The 15,055-nt window shown below is 40.8% G+C and overlaps 1 protein-coding gene across 2 annotated transcripts in view; it reads left to right on the top strand.

Moving 5' to 3' along the window:
* SMIM14 (small integral membrane protein 14) overlaps positions 1-10,291 on the top strand; it is a 55,688-nt gene extending 45,397 nt beyond the window's left edge. For both annotated transcript variants that reach the window (XM_065837123.2, XM_065837124.2), the window contains 2 exons: positions 6,354-6,502; positions 7,097-10,291. In XM_065837123.2, the coding sequence (XP_065693195.1) occupies positions 6,354-6,502; positions 7,097-7,129 (182 nt within the window). In that variant the 3' untranslated portion in view covers positions 7,130-10,291. The remainder of the gene's footprint in view (positions 1-6,353; positions 6,503-7,096) is intronic.
* The last annotated feature ends 4,764 nt before the right edge of the window (positions 10,292-15,055 follow it).

The raw sequence follows: 15,055 nt of genomic DNA, 5'->3' as shown, positions 1-15,055 counted from the left end.
AGACTTTTTAGTCTCCCACACCTTAGACTTCTATGTGTGGTGGTGTTTTTGTTTTTTTAATCACAGGCATGGAGAAGAGGGAAAGAGGCAAGTGACAGGAGACAGAATATTTTCTGTATTAGAAGTAGGCACAGACGGGCTGTACAGCTTTCTGATCTTTAGTCCACAATCAAAACCAAATGATGGTAGGTCATTCTCACTCAAGCCTTTGGAGTCTTGGCTTATCAGTGTTTATGCAGCTCTTAGGCTAAAGACTACATAAATTAGTAAGTTCTCTTATGTGTGGGCACAATGCTTGTGGGATAGCTTTCATGCTACCAAGTAATAATACAGTGGGGATGCGAATGATTTGTGGCAAATAGCTTTCCATCCTGAAAGAGATCCTTGCAATAACTGTCTGCAGATGCAAGCAATTTGGCAGCAATTGTTCCAAACCAGTGGTTTGTTTCAAAAACCAAAGCAAAAATTATAGACTAAATCCTCTCCAACGTTATTGTATTGCCTTAAATTTAGCTTCAGCAAAGGTATTTTTCTGCTGATGCAATGACATTGCCTATTTGTCAGATTATTTTGTGATGCTTCTGTGAGTCTGTGCTTGGGCCAACACGAGCTCTGTAAGATTCCCGGGAGTCAAAGGCAAAAACAAACAGATGGAGCCTGGAGAAGTTTCTAGACATGTTTTCAGAGACAGATTAAAACAATTCTGGGCCACTCTTCTGCCCATTGCTTCATCCCGTTCTGATGAGCTGTACCGTGATGAGCTGATTTCTGAGGTGGGTCTCCTGCATCCCACAGATCCATTTCCTGTCACTTGCTGGCTTTGGTTCCTCATTTCAGGACCTTGATATGAAGAAGCTTGTTCTCACCCATTTGCTCATTCCCAGGATTTGGTCTTCGTTCTGGAAGCACAGCTGGGAATGTTGTCATACACAGATTCTTAAGTTGCAAGGTTGTGGAATAACTGATGAGCTGTACGTGGTTTTGTTTTGGGAAACGTCATGGCTGCAGTTCAGCCAGTGTCACAGCAGCGTCATTTTATGCTGTTGCTACCAGCTGGAAGTTCTCAGAAGCACCCTGTGTTGATTTCTTTCTGAGCACACTTTGTTTTTTCAAACCTTGATTTCAGATCTTTTTTAGATATTTGGAGCCAGATCAAAGCAGTAGCGCCATGGTTCCCTCATTCGCATTTTTGTGTTATAAGCTCTAAATTTTTATTTCTGTCTTTTGGCACCATTATATTGTAGTGACTACCCTGCAGAGAGTTTCCTACCAGGGTTGGACCAGAGCTTTCAAATTTGTACTCCTAAATACTGGAGGATATGAGCACCACTTCAGAGGGCATTTGGGTACTCTGCCTGGTGGCTGTTCTGCTGGTTGTCCATCAGAATATCTGATGTGGCACTAAAGCACGTATCAGAGTGTGATGACTGTTCTCTCCATTTCAGTGGGTGCCTTGGAGAAAAAAGGCTGCAAGTTTTGAATATGCAATACATTTAACATTCTGATGGGATTGTTTATGCTCAGCAAATCAGAAGATCTTACAGTTTCCCTTGAAATGAGGAGTAAGAGCGATAATTATTTTCTGAATTCTGTTTAATGCAAGTGGAGCACGGAAGATTTCTCTGAAGTGTGTTCCAGTTGCAACATCAGCGGTTCATCCAGCCCAGGGAGGATCCCCAGCTGGTACTGAGCTGCTCTGATGGCTCATGGCCCTTCACAGTCAGAGGAAATGAGGGCCCACTGCCTGAATTTTTTCTGTGTTCTAACAGTTCCCAGATGTTGTGACCTGGATTTACTACATTCATATTTTCAACACTATTCTCAGTGGTCTTCTAGCTTGTAATATGATCAGAGATGACTGTCTCAAATGTTGTCTACTCTACTTCCAAATGTATTTTAAAATGAATGCGTATCTGTGATTCATCTTGAGTTGTACTCATCTAGGGGAGTCACAGCAACCGAACTCAATGGCACGAAATGTCTGCCAACTCTTCCCTCCCTTTTCTGGTAATTCCCTTCTTTCCTCTGCTCAAGTCCTTTGTGGCTTTCTTCAGTTTCCCTATCCCTTGCCTTTGAGAGTGTCAGCTTGCAGGGATTGTCTGCTGAAGGTCCCACAGGGTCTTTGTCTTCTCTGATGATTCATCTGTAAGATACCTCTCTTCATACCGTTTCCTACCTTTTTTTCACAGAACAGGCAAGGCTAAAAACACTGTGAAAAGAAGGCAGCACAGGTCAGAGAGCATGATTTTGCCTTCCCACATGCAGATGTTAAAACAATAAAGAGCTGAAGATCCACAAGAAGCTATTTCTACCATAACATGGCAGGCAAAACACACCATATGGAATATACTTTTACAGTAAAAGAAATGCAATCTTTCCTCTTTTTCTTTAGAGTACAACCTCACTCTGAATGAAGAATAGCACTTTAAGAGAAGAACGATGTTCATGTAAGGAATATTTAACAAGGACATTTATTAATTTTAATGTTGTATTCTTGAGATTTCAGTTGCACAGTCAGAAGGTGGTTGACCTTTAATTTTTAGAACTTATTTTTACCAAACTCGTCGTTTTAGTAGCTTTGACTGCCTTCTAGCAGAACATTCAATGAGGTGGCAAACATCTGACACAGATTTTTTTTCCCCCTTCCCATTTCTTTCCAAGAGAAGACTAATTTATTTCGTCCTAGTCTCTGTTTCTATAGGAGAAAGCAAGCCAAAGAGCTGTGCCTCGTATGTGGAGCAACAGATGGGATTCACCATAGTCATTAGCTCTCACATGAGTTCATCCCACAGTCTCAGGCCAGCCCCTCACAAAGCTTTCTCCTACACGGAGATAATTCAGCTAAGGCATAAAAAAAATAATAATAATCCAGGTAACCAGAGAGGCAGAACTGCTCACGGCTTCATTCAGAAGTGCATGGATATATAGGTATGCTGAGCACATGGGACCAGATATTATGAAAATAATGACTTTGGGCTGGATTCGGTGTTGTGTGGAAGGGCAGGCTAGAGACTGTAGCTTTCATTTCACTCAGGGACACAGGAGTCGGTACTGCTACATTCTTATACACTATATGCACTAGTTGTTGCCTTCCAGGCACTGGTGATTAATAACCGGATCCATCCATCAAAACAAGTGGTGATAGGGACGTCTGTCTGTGAGGTCAGAACAAAACGATCTTCTATCCGTCTGGGAGTATTAGAAAATGTAATCACAGGTCCTCTTTAGGTTAGCTTTTATTCTTCAAGGAATCAAAAAAACACTTCTAAATTACCTGGAAATATATCAATTATAGGTAAAAGTATTGTGGTCATGAACTCTTAAAAATTATATCTCTTCTTGTGCTCACCAGCATAAATTCCATCCTGCTTGGTTTCAGCTTCACTCAACTGTTCTTTATCCATAAGCTGGTCTTGTCTGATTATTTGGTGATCTCAGTGAGGGAGGTCTTTGTAGCAAAATATTGTTTTCTTCTACATATTATTGCTCCCAGTAGCTGAAACAGCTTCCTGTCCTTGTGTTTTGTGATAAAAAGCTTGGAAAAGTGTGATTCACCCCAGCTATGCGAGATTTTGCTTATCCTCATCTCCTTATGTTAGATTAAAGTAACAGATTCTGAAATATCTCACATCCTTATTGAAACACATGGTCATTTGTGAGAGGTGTGGGTTTAACAGTTCTTGAATAGTGTAAACAGTGTTGTGGCTGTTTCAGTATCTGGCATGCTTTCAGTAGGTAGTACAGAGTCAAGCTGTGTTAGATCAGTGGTTGTCTTGCTTAACTTAGTTCAGAATACGCTTCAGCACATTTGCTTCTATATAAACCATATTACAATGCAGGGTAGAAGAAGTCGTGTCTTGCACGAACACCTGTGGTTTCCCTCTGTGGTTCCTTCTGCTCCCTTCCTTGATCTGTAGCGTGAATGGACCTAGCAGAAGTTGGTTATCCCAACTCTTGTTTAACCATGGGCCCTAAATGCTCTGTGGTTCAGCAAATATTCCAGAAGGCAGCCTGAGTAGTCCCTGTTTCTCTGTGTTGTATGGGGAATCCAGCATAACAGGTGATCTGAATTTTCAGTATTCTACTGAACATCCATGCCAAAGCAGGTGCTGAAGGCTGTCTTACATACTACTGAAGGTGGTCTCGGGGTAGCTATTAATGTTGTCTGGAAGCCCAAAAATAAAGCAGTTGTTCTTTTCATGCCAAATTATGTGCAGGTTTAATGCGTTGCATATATAAAGGTCATCTAAGACTTAAAGTACTGATATATGATGTTGATAGCAATATTGTCCCTCAGCACAATTGCAGATCTAAACTCTTACCTGTGCAATTCCACATGCTTTCTGAATCAATTGTCTGCTAGCCTCTAATAAATTAAAGGCTGTAGCATTCCAATTCATTTTCTTTACACTATACCTTCTCATATACAGCACCCTTTATTCATTCTGATCTCCAAAAGAATTGTCTCTTGTATATACTTCTAATCATAACATTCCTCTACATTAGCAGCTTGTGAGTTTTTAAATGTCTACATTTTGGACACTTAAAAGGCAAGAGCTGTGTGGCAGTTTCGTTTGTTCATACATATTAATGGTGGTGGTTGTGCTGTGAGAAGCATGACCTTCTATAAGTTGTTTTTTTTTCTTCTTTGACATTTTTGAGTGCATGTGATGTCAGTAAAGGACATGAGTCCAACAGCCTCAACTCATGAAGTCACATTGACGGCAGAGCGGTGTTGTGACTGGTGTAGCTGTAAGCTGCCCCGCAGTGCCCCTCTGCTGTGCCGTGAAGAAACCACTTTCACAGAAGAGCCTCTGTTACGAATGCTTCCCAGTGTGACAGTGATGAGGGTGGTTCTTTGGTGTCAGCATTAACCTTCAAGGAAATGAGTCCAGCAGCTCACTGGGCATGAGCTACCTAGCAAATCTTAAATAAGAACACCGTCCAAACAATACTGGATCCAGACTTGACTCTGTAATGAGATGATCCAAGTGAGTTGAGACAACTGAAAAATCTGACAGATACGAAAGTCCCTGTGAAGTTTCCCTGGATGTTAAAGTTTTCAACTTGAGTAATAAAATAGAATAGCTCTTCTCTTCCTGAAGGTTATTCATTATAGCTTTGTATTTATTGTTCTGTATTAATTGATCATCTAGATCATTAGTGAAGTCTTTACATACTACAGGGTGTTTCAAAAAGATGGACCGAATTTGGAATCACTGTATCTCTGCAATGATGAACAGCCCATGAATGAAACTCCTACCACTTGAAAGGGTGGGAAGTAGAGTTTCAGATGATTACTGCTAGACGCCTCTGCCAGCACCGTTGTAACTTTTGTGCAAGTGTAACATGTTGCCATAGTGAAATATTCTTATTTGAAATTGTGTTCATCTTTTTCAAACATCCTGTAAGCCATGTAAATACTGTAGGTAATTAACTATATGTTGGTTTACACTTCAGCTGACAACTTTAGTTACAGTTGGATTATTTGAAATGATGTTTCAGAGGATAAAAGTTGTTTTCAAATGTGCAGGTATTTGCCAGAGTTTCTTGATCCGAAAAGACTAACCAGCCATCTCCAATCTGATGTGATTTTCTCAGTTTTATTTTCATGCTTTGATGTCTCAGCCATTCTGTATGGAAATGAGGTGTAAATTTTTTATATTGTATTCCTGGGCCTCACTTTTTCATGTATCTCCTCATCATTTTTCCCCCTCCTGACAGAATCAGAAATACCACATGACCCGGGTAACCAGTCATGGCGATCTGGCATGTGGGCACTTATCCAGACAAACTCTCAATAAATAACTTACAGTAGCCAACAAAATTGTAACCATTATTTTTCCCCTTCTTGCTAGAATTAGCATGTTCTCTGTATGGGACCTAACAACAGAGTTTTAAGCTTTCATCTCTTTAGTCTTTCATTTGTTTAAGGCAAAAAACAAACACCAACATGCAGATGGAGGTTTTTCCCACATAACTGTATTTTGCATCAAGTTTGATTTCTTAGAAAGTCAAGTTTGATTTCTTAAACACAAAGTGTGTGTTTATCACTCCAGTTCACTAGAAATTAATGTGAACTAAGAAATAGTCATGATAATTCTGAGAACTCCAGTGAAATCTTATGAAGTAGATTCTCTCTTCAAAGGGATAAGAAATGTGATTAAAAAAACAGTGTAATACTAACCAATAATTACTTGTCTCAAAGCCAAAAGGAAGGACTAATCAGAGAACTCGACTGAAAAATATTTCATGGGTTTTTTTCTGAGACTTATGTTGTATTTTTGTTTTCAGTTTGGGGAAAGAACTCGGCTGTCACTCTGTGTTGTAACTTGAGTTTTCCATGTCTGTAGTGCCAGGACCAAATTCCTCCAGTGACAATGGTATCAGCTTTGCCATGATAATGATGGCCTGGGTGGTGATTGCACTTGTCCTGTTCTTACTGAGACCTCGTAATCTGAGAGGATCCAACTCAGCCGGAAAGCCAGCCAGCCCACACAATGTAAGTGCATCATCAAGTGCCCTGCAGAGAGACTCTACAATAGCTTAAACCTATTTTATTTTAATACAGACTATCTTGCAGTCTTTTTTTCCCTTACTTCTGTTTTTTTTTCCCCTGTATTTTCTTGGAACTCCATTAGCAATGAAAATGAGTAAAACCAAAGTGAAAGCAGAATCACAAGAGCCAGCTGTGAGCCCCACCATGGGATGGAGCAGGCACGGGTGACTGACTGGGTTACACTGTCCTCTGGACACTGGCTGTCCCTGGTTGGAATTGCCTCCTGCCTTCTTAAGTACCAGAGGAAAATCACAGCTTTAAGAGAAGTCATTAAACAAAATTACAGCATGAAAATAGGAAGGTCATCTTTGTCCTAGATACAGGATAATGGGAAAAAAAAGCTATCAATGCAGGAAACAGTATTGTTCTTTGATGCTCATTTACTCTGAATATTGAAAGAGAGATTGAGTGATCTTAAAAGGAAGCACAATGTAACTCTTTGGCGTTCTTCTTTTATTTCTAAATCCTTTTATGTGGAGCACTGTTTCTAATCCTGTACGTGTTTTTTTCTTTCTTTTTCTCCTTCCTTCCCCCTAGGGACAAGAACCACCAGCCCCACCAGTGGACTAGAGCATTCAGTATTGGAAAAGTCCAGCAGCTGAAACCTTGCACGACCAAATGAACGAAGTGACCAGATTACTCCTAAACCCCATTCAATACTGTTTTCTTTTCTCATTTATATAGAGCAGAGTTATCATTCAACAGTTATCTTCATGAACTGCTTTTAGCGACTTCAATTTTAAGTTAATTTTTGCTTTGTATGTTATTACAATTCTTAGTAGATTGTAATTTGAATAATTATAAGGCATTGCAGGGGTTTTTTGGTTGTTACCATTACTGTGGACATTCCACTCGGTCTCTTTCTCCTACAACTATCTTAATTTCTTTACAGTGATTTCTGATATGCATTGAAAGAAAAAGAAAATCCCTGCACATCTATGATAATGGAAGGTTACTGACCTTTCTTCAGATTAATCCATATTTTTTCTCCAGTATGCTTTTGAGAGTTTTATTGTGGTTGCAACTACTAGCTTAGTTATGTGGTGAAAAATTGAAATTATTTCATATTTGCCCTGGGTTCAGAGCAGCTTTTAGTCTGGTCTTTGGATGACTAACATAGTTTTCAGGGTTGTTGTCAAAAGCACGGGTTGTCCACTAGAATTATACTCTGTGTGTGTGTGTGCAAAGAAGTGAATGTGATAATTGCCACAGTCAAAGCTCTGACATATATAGTGGGGACTTTACGCAAAAGATTATACCACCAAAAAATAAATTAATTTTATCTTGTTCATGGATAAATGATATATCCTATTCAATATGTTGTCAAAAATGTATTTCAAAAATGTATTCCAAAAATGGATTTGTTTATTTACAGGTTTTATGAAAGGAGAATTTATTTAGAATAAGAACTTGGTAGAATTTTCTGTTCTCATATAGTCTCTTAATAATCCATATCTTAAAAAGTTTTTAGCCAGGATGTAATGTATGTTGGATAGGATGAAATCATACCAAGAGGTTACTGAAGTTACCAACTTTTGGTATACAACATATACTGGATATTCGGGTTTTTTCACCTGTACGTTATCAGCAATTCCTAACATTTCATCCTTATCTACTGGTTGTAATTGTAGAATAACAAACTTGCAGGTGACTCCATATGGCATGTCTTTTCCCTCTAGTATTTGTGTGTATGTGTGGTGTGTTTATGCGTGCGTGTGGCTGTGCACGTACCTGTGCACATCTCCCATTGTAGCAAATGGGAATTACTTTTTTATATACATTAATTTAAGAACATTTTAAAGATGTACAGAAAAGCGACACTGTATATTTTTCTTGATCAATTCAGAAAATTGATGAGAATAATGTAAAAAACATTTTTATGTTACCACCATGAAGCTTCTTTCCATAAAGGTCAGTAGAACAGACATGGGAATTCAAAGCCTTACTCTACAAACCTTTATTTCGTGAGGACTTTAGTTATGGAGCTGAAGGAACTAACTGTTAAGGTGCGTAAAGGTTTGTGTTAGTGGGCTCTAACAAAAATCTCACATCAGATCCCGTGGTTGACAGATGCAGGGTTTTCCTCCTCAGGGTAAATGGCGGGCCAGCTAAGCCTCCTTGTAAAGGCACAGCACAGACCTGAAGAAAGGCTTCTGTAATTCGATGTATTTGCCCTTTGAATTTCTGTGGAACAGTGTGCTCCCAAGCATAGGAGCATGTGTAAAAAATAAAAAAGAATTAAAAAAAAAATAAAAAGAAAGTTGGGCCAGGTGCTCTCAGTGACATCCGTGCAGTGCCATGGAAAGCAGTGGAGCTGCAGCAGGGAAGCTGAGAGAATTCATCCTGTTATGTCTAATGATGTCCAGGCCACAAACACTGTGTAAAGATGTCACTGGGACAAGCAATCTGACTGTGCTTGCTTTCTGCCTGCCATGTGCATTTATGTTTGTGATGCTGTTATGAACAGAATGAGTAATACGGCATCATTTTGTTGAAACAACAAGAAAATATATATAATCTTCTACACTGACCTTTTCTCCAAGGATTTTTGGCCAGAATCGTTCACTATCAGATGCATAAAACCAATTGATTAAAAAGCCACCTGAAACAGGCTTCGTTTCAGTCAGAGCACCACTCCTCATCCTGTTGGAAGCCGGTGAGATTTACAGCAGATGCTCCTCACTTGTGAGGGTCAGTCTCACCTGACCTCAGTGTCTGTGTATGTATTTATAAAACTCACCATGTGCACCCAGCTCCAACAGTCTTGGCAAATGAACTTTTTGTTTAGAGTAATGTTGTGGTTTACATTTAAATGAACTACCTTTGCTTGAAATTCCTCTAAGTAATTGTCCCAGTGATTTTATACATGTATGCTTTCCTTATGTAAATTGCTGTTTTAAATTTTCTATGGAAAAGAAAAAACATTGGAAATACTTTATTGTAAAATGTTTTACTAAAGAGCCAGGCCGCTATCCCATGTCAAAATATATGCCTTTTGAATTCAGATACTCTCTCCAAGATATAACCCTCAGATCACCACTCTTAATTAAAATAAAAGTAACTAATTGTAGGACTGTATTTTGCCACTCTTATTCATGTTAGATAGTGCCTTACTCATCAAGTAGTTGCACTGAAGTTTGTGGGACTACTCTGAGATAATGTACTAGTAGCAGCTTTAGTAAGGGTGGCAGAAATCTGGCCTTTAGTGGTGTAGTTTGCAATGAAATAATTGTGTCATGGTTACAGATGTTTATGGTAAATTTTGATAAGTCTGGAAGAGATTAGTGGTATGTGAAGCTTCAGGATACGAATAAATCTGTAATGAGGGTTTTAAACTTGGTTATGAAGAGACGCAAGTTGTAGCAACTTGGGAAATATGGAGGGAAGTTTACAATTATACCTTAGCTTAGAACTTTGTTAAAACAATAGAATTTTTAGCATCTGCTTAACACAATTATTATACTCTGAAATGAGAAATCATATGTATTCATGTATTGTCTGCAGATCACTTAGCCTTGTAATGTTCATGATTGAAAAAGGAAGAGTGATGGTTTGATGTACCTAATGTAAATCGGTGGTTTAAAATGTCTGAATTTTGCCAAACAAAAAATCATCTGTGCCATTCGCAGTTTCCTAGTAATCTTTTACTGAGTACTTGGATTGGGATAAAGGGCTTGTACTATGCACTTTTTATGGACTTAACAAAATAAATAGCAATCATTAGTAACCTTTTATCTTTGTCTGTTAGTCTTCGTATAAGATGTAGGACTGCACCAACCTATCGATTTCTAAAGTAATTTGAAATCATCTAAAAATAAGTATCAGTAAAAATGGCATCTCATTTGTGTAATTTTTAAAACATCAATTCCAACTTTCCTAATGGACACATTCCTTCTGAATGCGTCTCAAGCAAGTCAGAATGAATTATAAGTGGTTTCCAATGTTTAAGATACTTTGATGACCAACACAGATATCTCTGCCTTTTGCTCTTCAAAGTAGCTATGCAACCTAGTAAGTTAGAAGTACTACAGTAAGACAAGTAATGACAGAGGCCAAATATGCCAATTATGTTACTTCATTTTAGATTGAATCCTACTACTTTGTGATTTGCAGTCTGTTTTCTAGTCCCCGTTCTTGGCAGTGAGATGCCGAAGTTTGTACATCTCCGTTGGACGCAGAGCTGCGTTGAGGAAGATGCTCCAGTGGATCTGAGGCAGTGTGTAGAAGCAGTAGGGACCTGCAGCTCCCTCGCTGTTCCCGTGGGGTGCAGCACTCCTCTTCCTCCACCAGCAGAGTGTGAAATGCCTTGGCGGCAGCGCAGATCCCACGTCAGGGATTCCTCTGTTGATCCAAGGAAGAAAAGGAAAATGCCAGGGGAGCATTAAGGTTTAAAATAATATAGCTATCCAGAGATAGTGGCAATAAATACCAGAGTATCAGAAACAAAATCTGAATTTTATTTTTAATACTACTAATAATAATAATAATAAAAAATAATAAATTCTTTAGGCATCTGAGTCAATTTAGAAACTGTATGGTCTTAATCAGAGATCATTAATGTCTGCTCATCAAGATTTACCCTTTTACTCAAACATGAGGTTATAAATAACCCCTAAAACCAAAACTAAACTTAAGTACAGTTGTTAAGATGTTTGCCAAGGGTGCACATGCTTATCATGAAAAGTAATGCAGAAAGGAAATTGCCACAAATTTAAATTAGCTTCAGAATCATAGAATGTCCTGAGTTGGAAGGGATCCACAAGTATCATCAAGTCCAACTCCTGTCCCTGCATGTGACAACCCCACAGTTCACACCACGTGCCTGAGGGCATTGTCTAGTCTCTTCTTGAACACTGTGAGGCCTGGGGCTGTGACACCTCCCTGAGGAGCCTGTTCAGTGCTCCAGCACCCTCTGGGTGAAGAACATTTTCCTAGTGTCCATTCTAAACCTCCCCTGGCACATCTTCCTGGCATTCCCTCGGGTTCTGCCACTGGTCACCAGAGAGAAGAGATCAGCACCTGCCCCTCCTCCTCGCTGGCTTGTGAAGAAGCTGCACACCGCGATGAGGCCTCCCCTCAGTCTTCTCACCTCCAACTATGTTGAAGGTATCTGTTCAGGACCACCAGGTAGGTGGAGAAGATTGCCCCAAAACCTGAAAAATAAATTGTATCTTCTCTAGGATGTTTGAGAGAAATACATCAAATCGTTGTAGCAAAGTATGCCATGAACATGAAGTTGGTTCCTTGTGAAAACGGACAACTCATATTCATCTCTCTACCCTTACTTGTTCAGTACCAGCCAACAGCTTCCAGTGCAATTCACTGCAAAGACATGGACCTTGGGTGGGAGAAGCAGAAGCAGCTGACTGTCCCATGGTGAACCACCTCCTCACTTGTAAAACAGCACAACTCTCCTGGCTTCCAGGGGGTTACACTCCTCAATGTCAGCTGAAGATTTGGCTCTACACAAGAATAACTGAACCTACGTTACCTGATCTTGTATCAAAACTATCACCAACTCCCACAGCAGGCACTTTGTAATTAAATATAATAACTACAAGAATCTGACTTCCACATCACCTTTTTAGCATCTGCAGATAGAAGTGTTGGTCAAAGAGGGTGTCTGAAAAAAACATATTTCAATATACGACAATAAATATTAATTCACCATATATATGCAGCTTTTAAAAGGTTTCACTATTCTTGTTTGCATGGAAAATTATATTATAAAATATTTTATACAATGTTAATTGAAAATACAGCAGTAATTTCTAATAGAAGATAACAAGTAGCAAGCTTTTAAAAAGAAGTTCTTCACATTATTACGTCCTCCAAGCTATAAACAATGAAACAGAGGAATAATTTTTGTGACTATGCAGTTTTCAGACTTATACCTATTTTTAAAATGTTGAAGGTTATTTATTTCTCCAGATGCAAAAATACCCTTAAAATGTAAGAGAAGATACTAGAGCTGAGAAAATAGGAACAGAATAGCAAGTAGAATTGCAACCCTGGACTTTGGCAGGGCTAATTTCGGCCTTTTCAAGCAATTGCTGGGGGAAATCCCATGGGCAAGACTGCTTGAAGGAAAAGGGCCCAAGAGAGCTGGATTGCATTCAGAGATTACTTCTTCCATGCTCAGGATCAGAGCATCCCCACACGTAGGAAGTCGAGGAAGGGAGCCAGAAGGCCTGCGTGGTTGAATAGGGATCTGTTGGGTATGCTCAAGCAGAAGAGGGGAGTTTACAGGTCATGGAAGCAGGGACTGGCCACTTGGGAGGAATATAAGGCTGCTGTTAGAGGATGCAGGAAGGCAGCTAGGGTAGCCAAGGCCTCCTTAGAATTACAGCTGGCGAGAGGGGTCAAGGACAGCAAGAAGAACTTTTTCAAATACATAGCAGATAAAACTAATACCAGAGGCAATGTAGGCCCACTGATGAATGAGGTGGGTGCCCTGGTGGCAGAAGACACAGAGAAGGCAGAATTGCTGAATGCCGCCTTTGTCTCTGTCTACTCTGCTGGAGGCTGTCCTGGGGAACCCTGTACCCCTGAGACCCCGGATGAAGCCAGGTCAATGGAGGAGTTTGCTTTAGTCGATGAGGACTGGGTTAGGGAACAATTAAGTAGTCTGGACGTCCATAAATCCATGGGTCCAGATGGGATGCATCCGCGGGTGCTGAGGGAGCTGGCTGAAGTCATTGCTAGACCGCTATCCATCATTTTTGCCAAGTCTTGGGAAACGGGAGAGGTGCCCGAGGATTGGAGGAAAGCAAATGTCACTCCAGTCTTTAAAAAGGGCAAGAAGGAGGACCCGGGTAATTATAGACCGGTCAGCCTCACCTCTGTCCCTGGGAAAGTAATGGAACAGCTTATCCTTGGTGCCATCTCAAGGCACATCAGGGATAAGAGGGTCATTAGGGGCAGTCAGCATGGCTTTACCAAGGGTAAGTCATGCTTGACCAACCTCATAGCCTTTTATGAGAATGTAACAAGGTGGATGGATGATGGCAGAGCGGTGGATGTGGTCTGCCTTGACTTCAGTAAAGCCTTTGACACAGTCCCTCACAGCATCCTCACAGCTAAATTGAGGAGGTGTGGTCTAGACAATAGAGTAGTGAGGTGGGTTGCAAACTGGCTTAAAGAGAGAAGCCAGAGAGTGGTGGTCAATGGTCCGGAGTCCGGTTGGAGGCCAGTATCTAGTGGAGTGCCTCAGGGGTCAGTACTGGGGCCAATATTATTCAATATATTCATTAACGATTTGGACGAGGGAATTGAGTGTACTATTGGCAAGTTTGCTGATGACACTAAGCTGGGAGGAGTGGCTGACACGCCAGAAGGCTGTGCTGCCATCCAGCGGGACCTGGACAGGCTGGAGAGTTGGGCGGGGGATAACCTGATGGAATTTAACAAGGGAAAGTGTAGAGTCCTGCATCTGGGCAGGAACAACCCCAGGTTCCAGTATAGGTTGGGGCATGACCTATTAGAGAGCAGTGTAGGGGAAAGGGACCTGGGGGTCCTGGTGGACAACAGGATGACCATGAGCCAGCACTGTGCCCTTGTGGCCAGGAAGGCTAATGGCATCCTTGGGTGTATTACAAGGGGGGTGGTCAGTAGATCGAGAGAGGTCCTCCTTCCCCTCTACTCTGCCCTGGTGAGACCCCATCTGGAATATTGTGTCCAGTCCTGGGGCCCTCAGTTCAAGAAGGACAGGGAACTGCTGGAGAAGGTCCAGCGTAGGGCAACAAAGATGATTAAGGGAGTGGAGCATCTCCCTTATGAAGAAAGGCTGAGGGAGCTGGGGCTCTTTAGTTTGGAGAAGAGGAGACTGAGGGGTGACCTTATTAATGTTTATAAATATATAAAGGGTGAGTGCCATGAGGATGGAGCCAGGCTCTTCTCAGTGGCAAACAATGATAGGACAAGGGGCAATGGGATCAAGCTGGAACACAAGAGGTTCCACTTAAATTCGAGAAAGAACTTCTTCTCAGTGAGGGTAACAGAGCACTGGAACAGGCTGCCCAGGGAGGTTGTGGAGTCTCCTTCCCTGGAGACATTCAAAGCCCGCCTGGACACATTCCTGTGCGACCTCACCTAGGCGTTCCTGCTCCAGCAGGGGGATTGGACTAGATGATCTTTTGAGGTCCCTTCCAATCCCAAACATACTGTGATACTGTGATACTGTAAAGCAGACCAACAAAAACCCCTACCATTGTACAACATTCTCAAGGTAACAGCAATTGCTATTTTAGAAAAGCTGGAGGAGCTCAGTTTAGAGCAGAACTTGTAGAGAAAATGATAAATGATAAACTGAATATTATTAGCAAGAAAATTATCCACAGAAGCGCTCAACAGGACTGGACTCTACACCAAGGACTGTGTGTAGCACATCAAAATCTCCATTGTTGTGGTGACAGTGAGTAAAAATCCAGTTTCATCAGCTCTCCTAGTGATTTCACATAGCTTTGTTTTCCATCCTCGGCTTCATATGAATGAAAT

This window comes from Patagioenas fasciata, chromosome 4 (genome assembly GCF_037038585.1).
Source record: "Patagioenas fasciata isolate bPatFas1 chromosome 4, bPatFas1.hap1, whole genome shotgun sequence".
Lineage (NCBI taxonomy): Eukaryota > Metazoa > Chordata > Aves > Columbiformes > Columbidae > Patagioenas > Patagioenas fasciata.
This window is presented reverse-complemented; position numbering and strand designations above follow the sequence as displayed.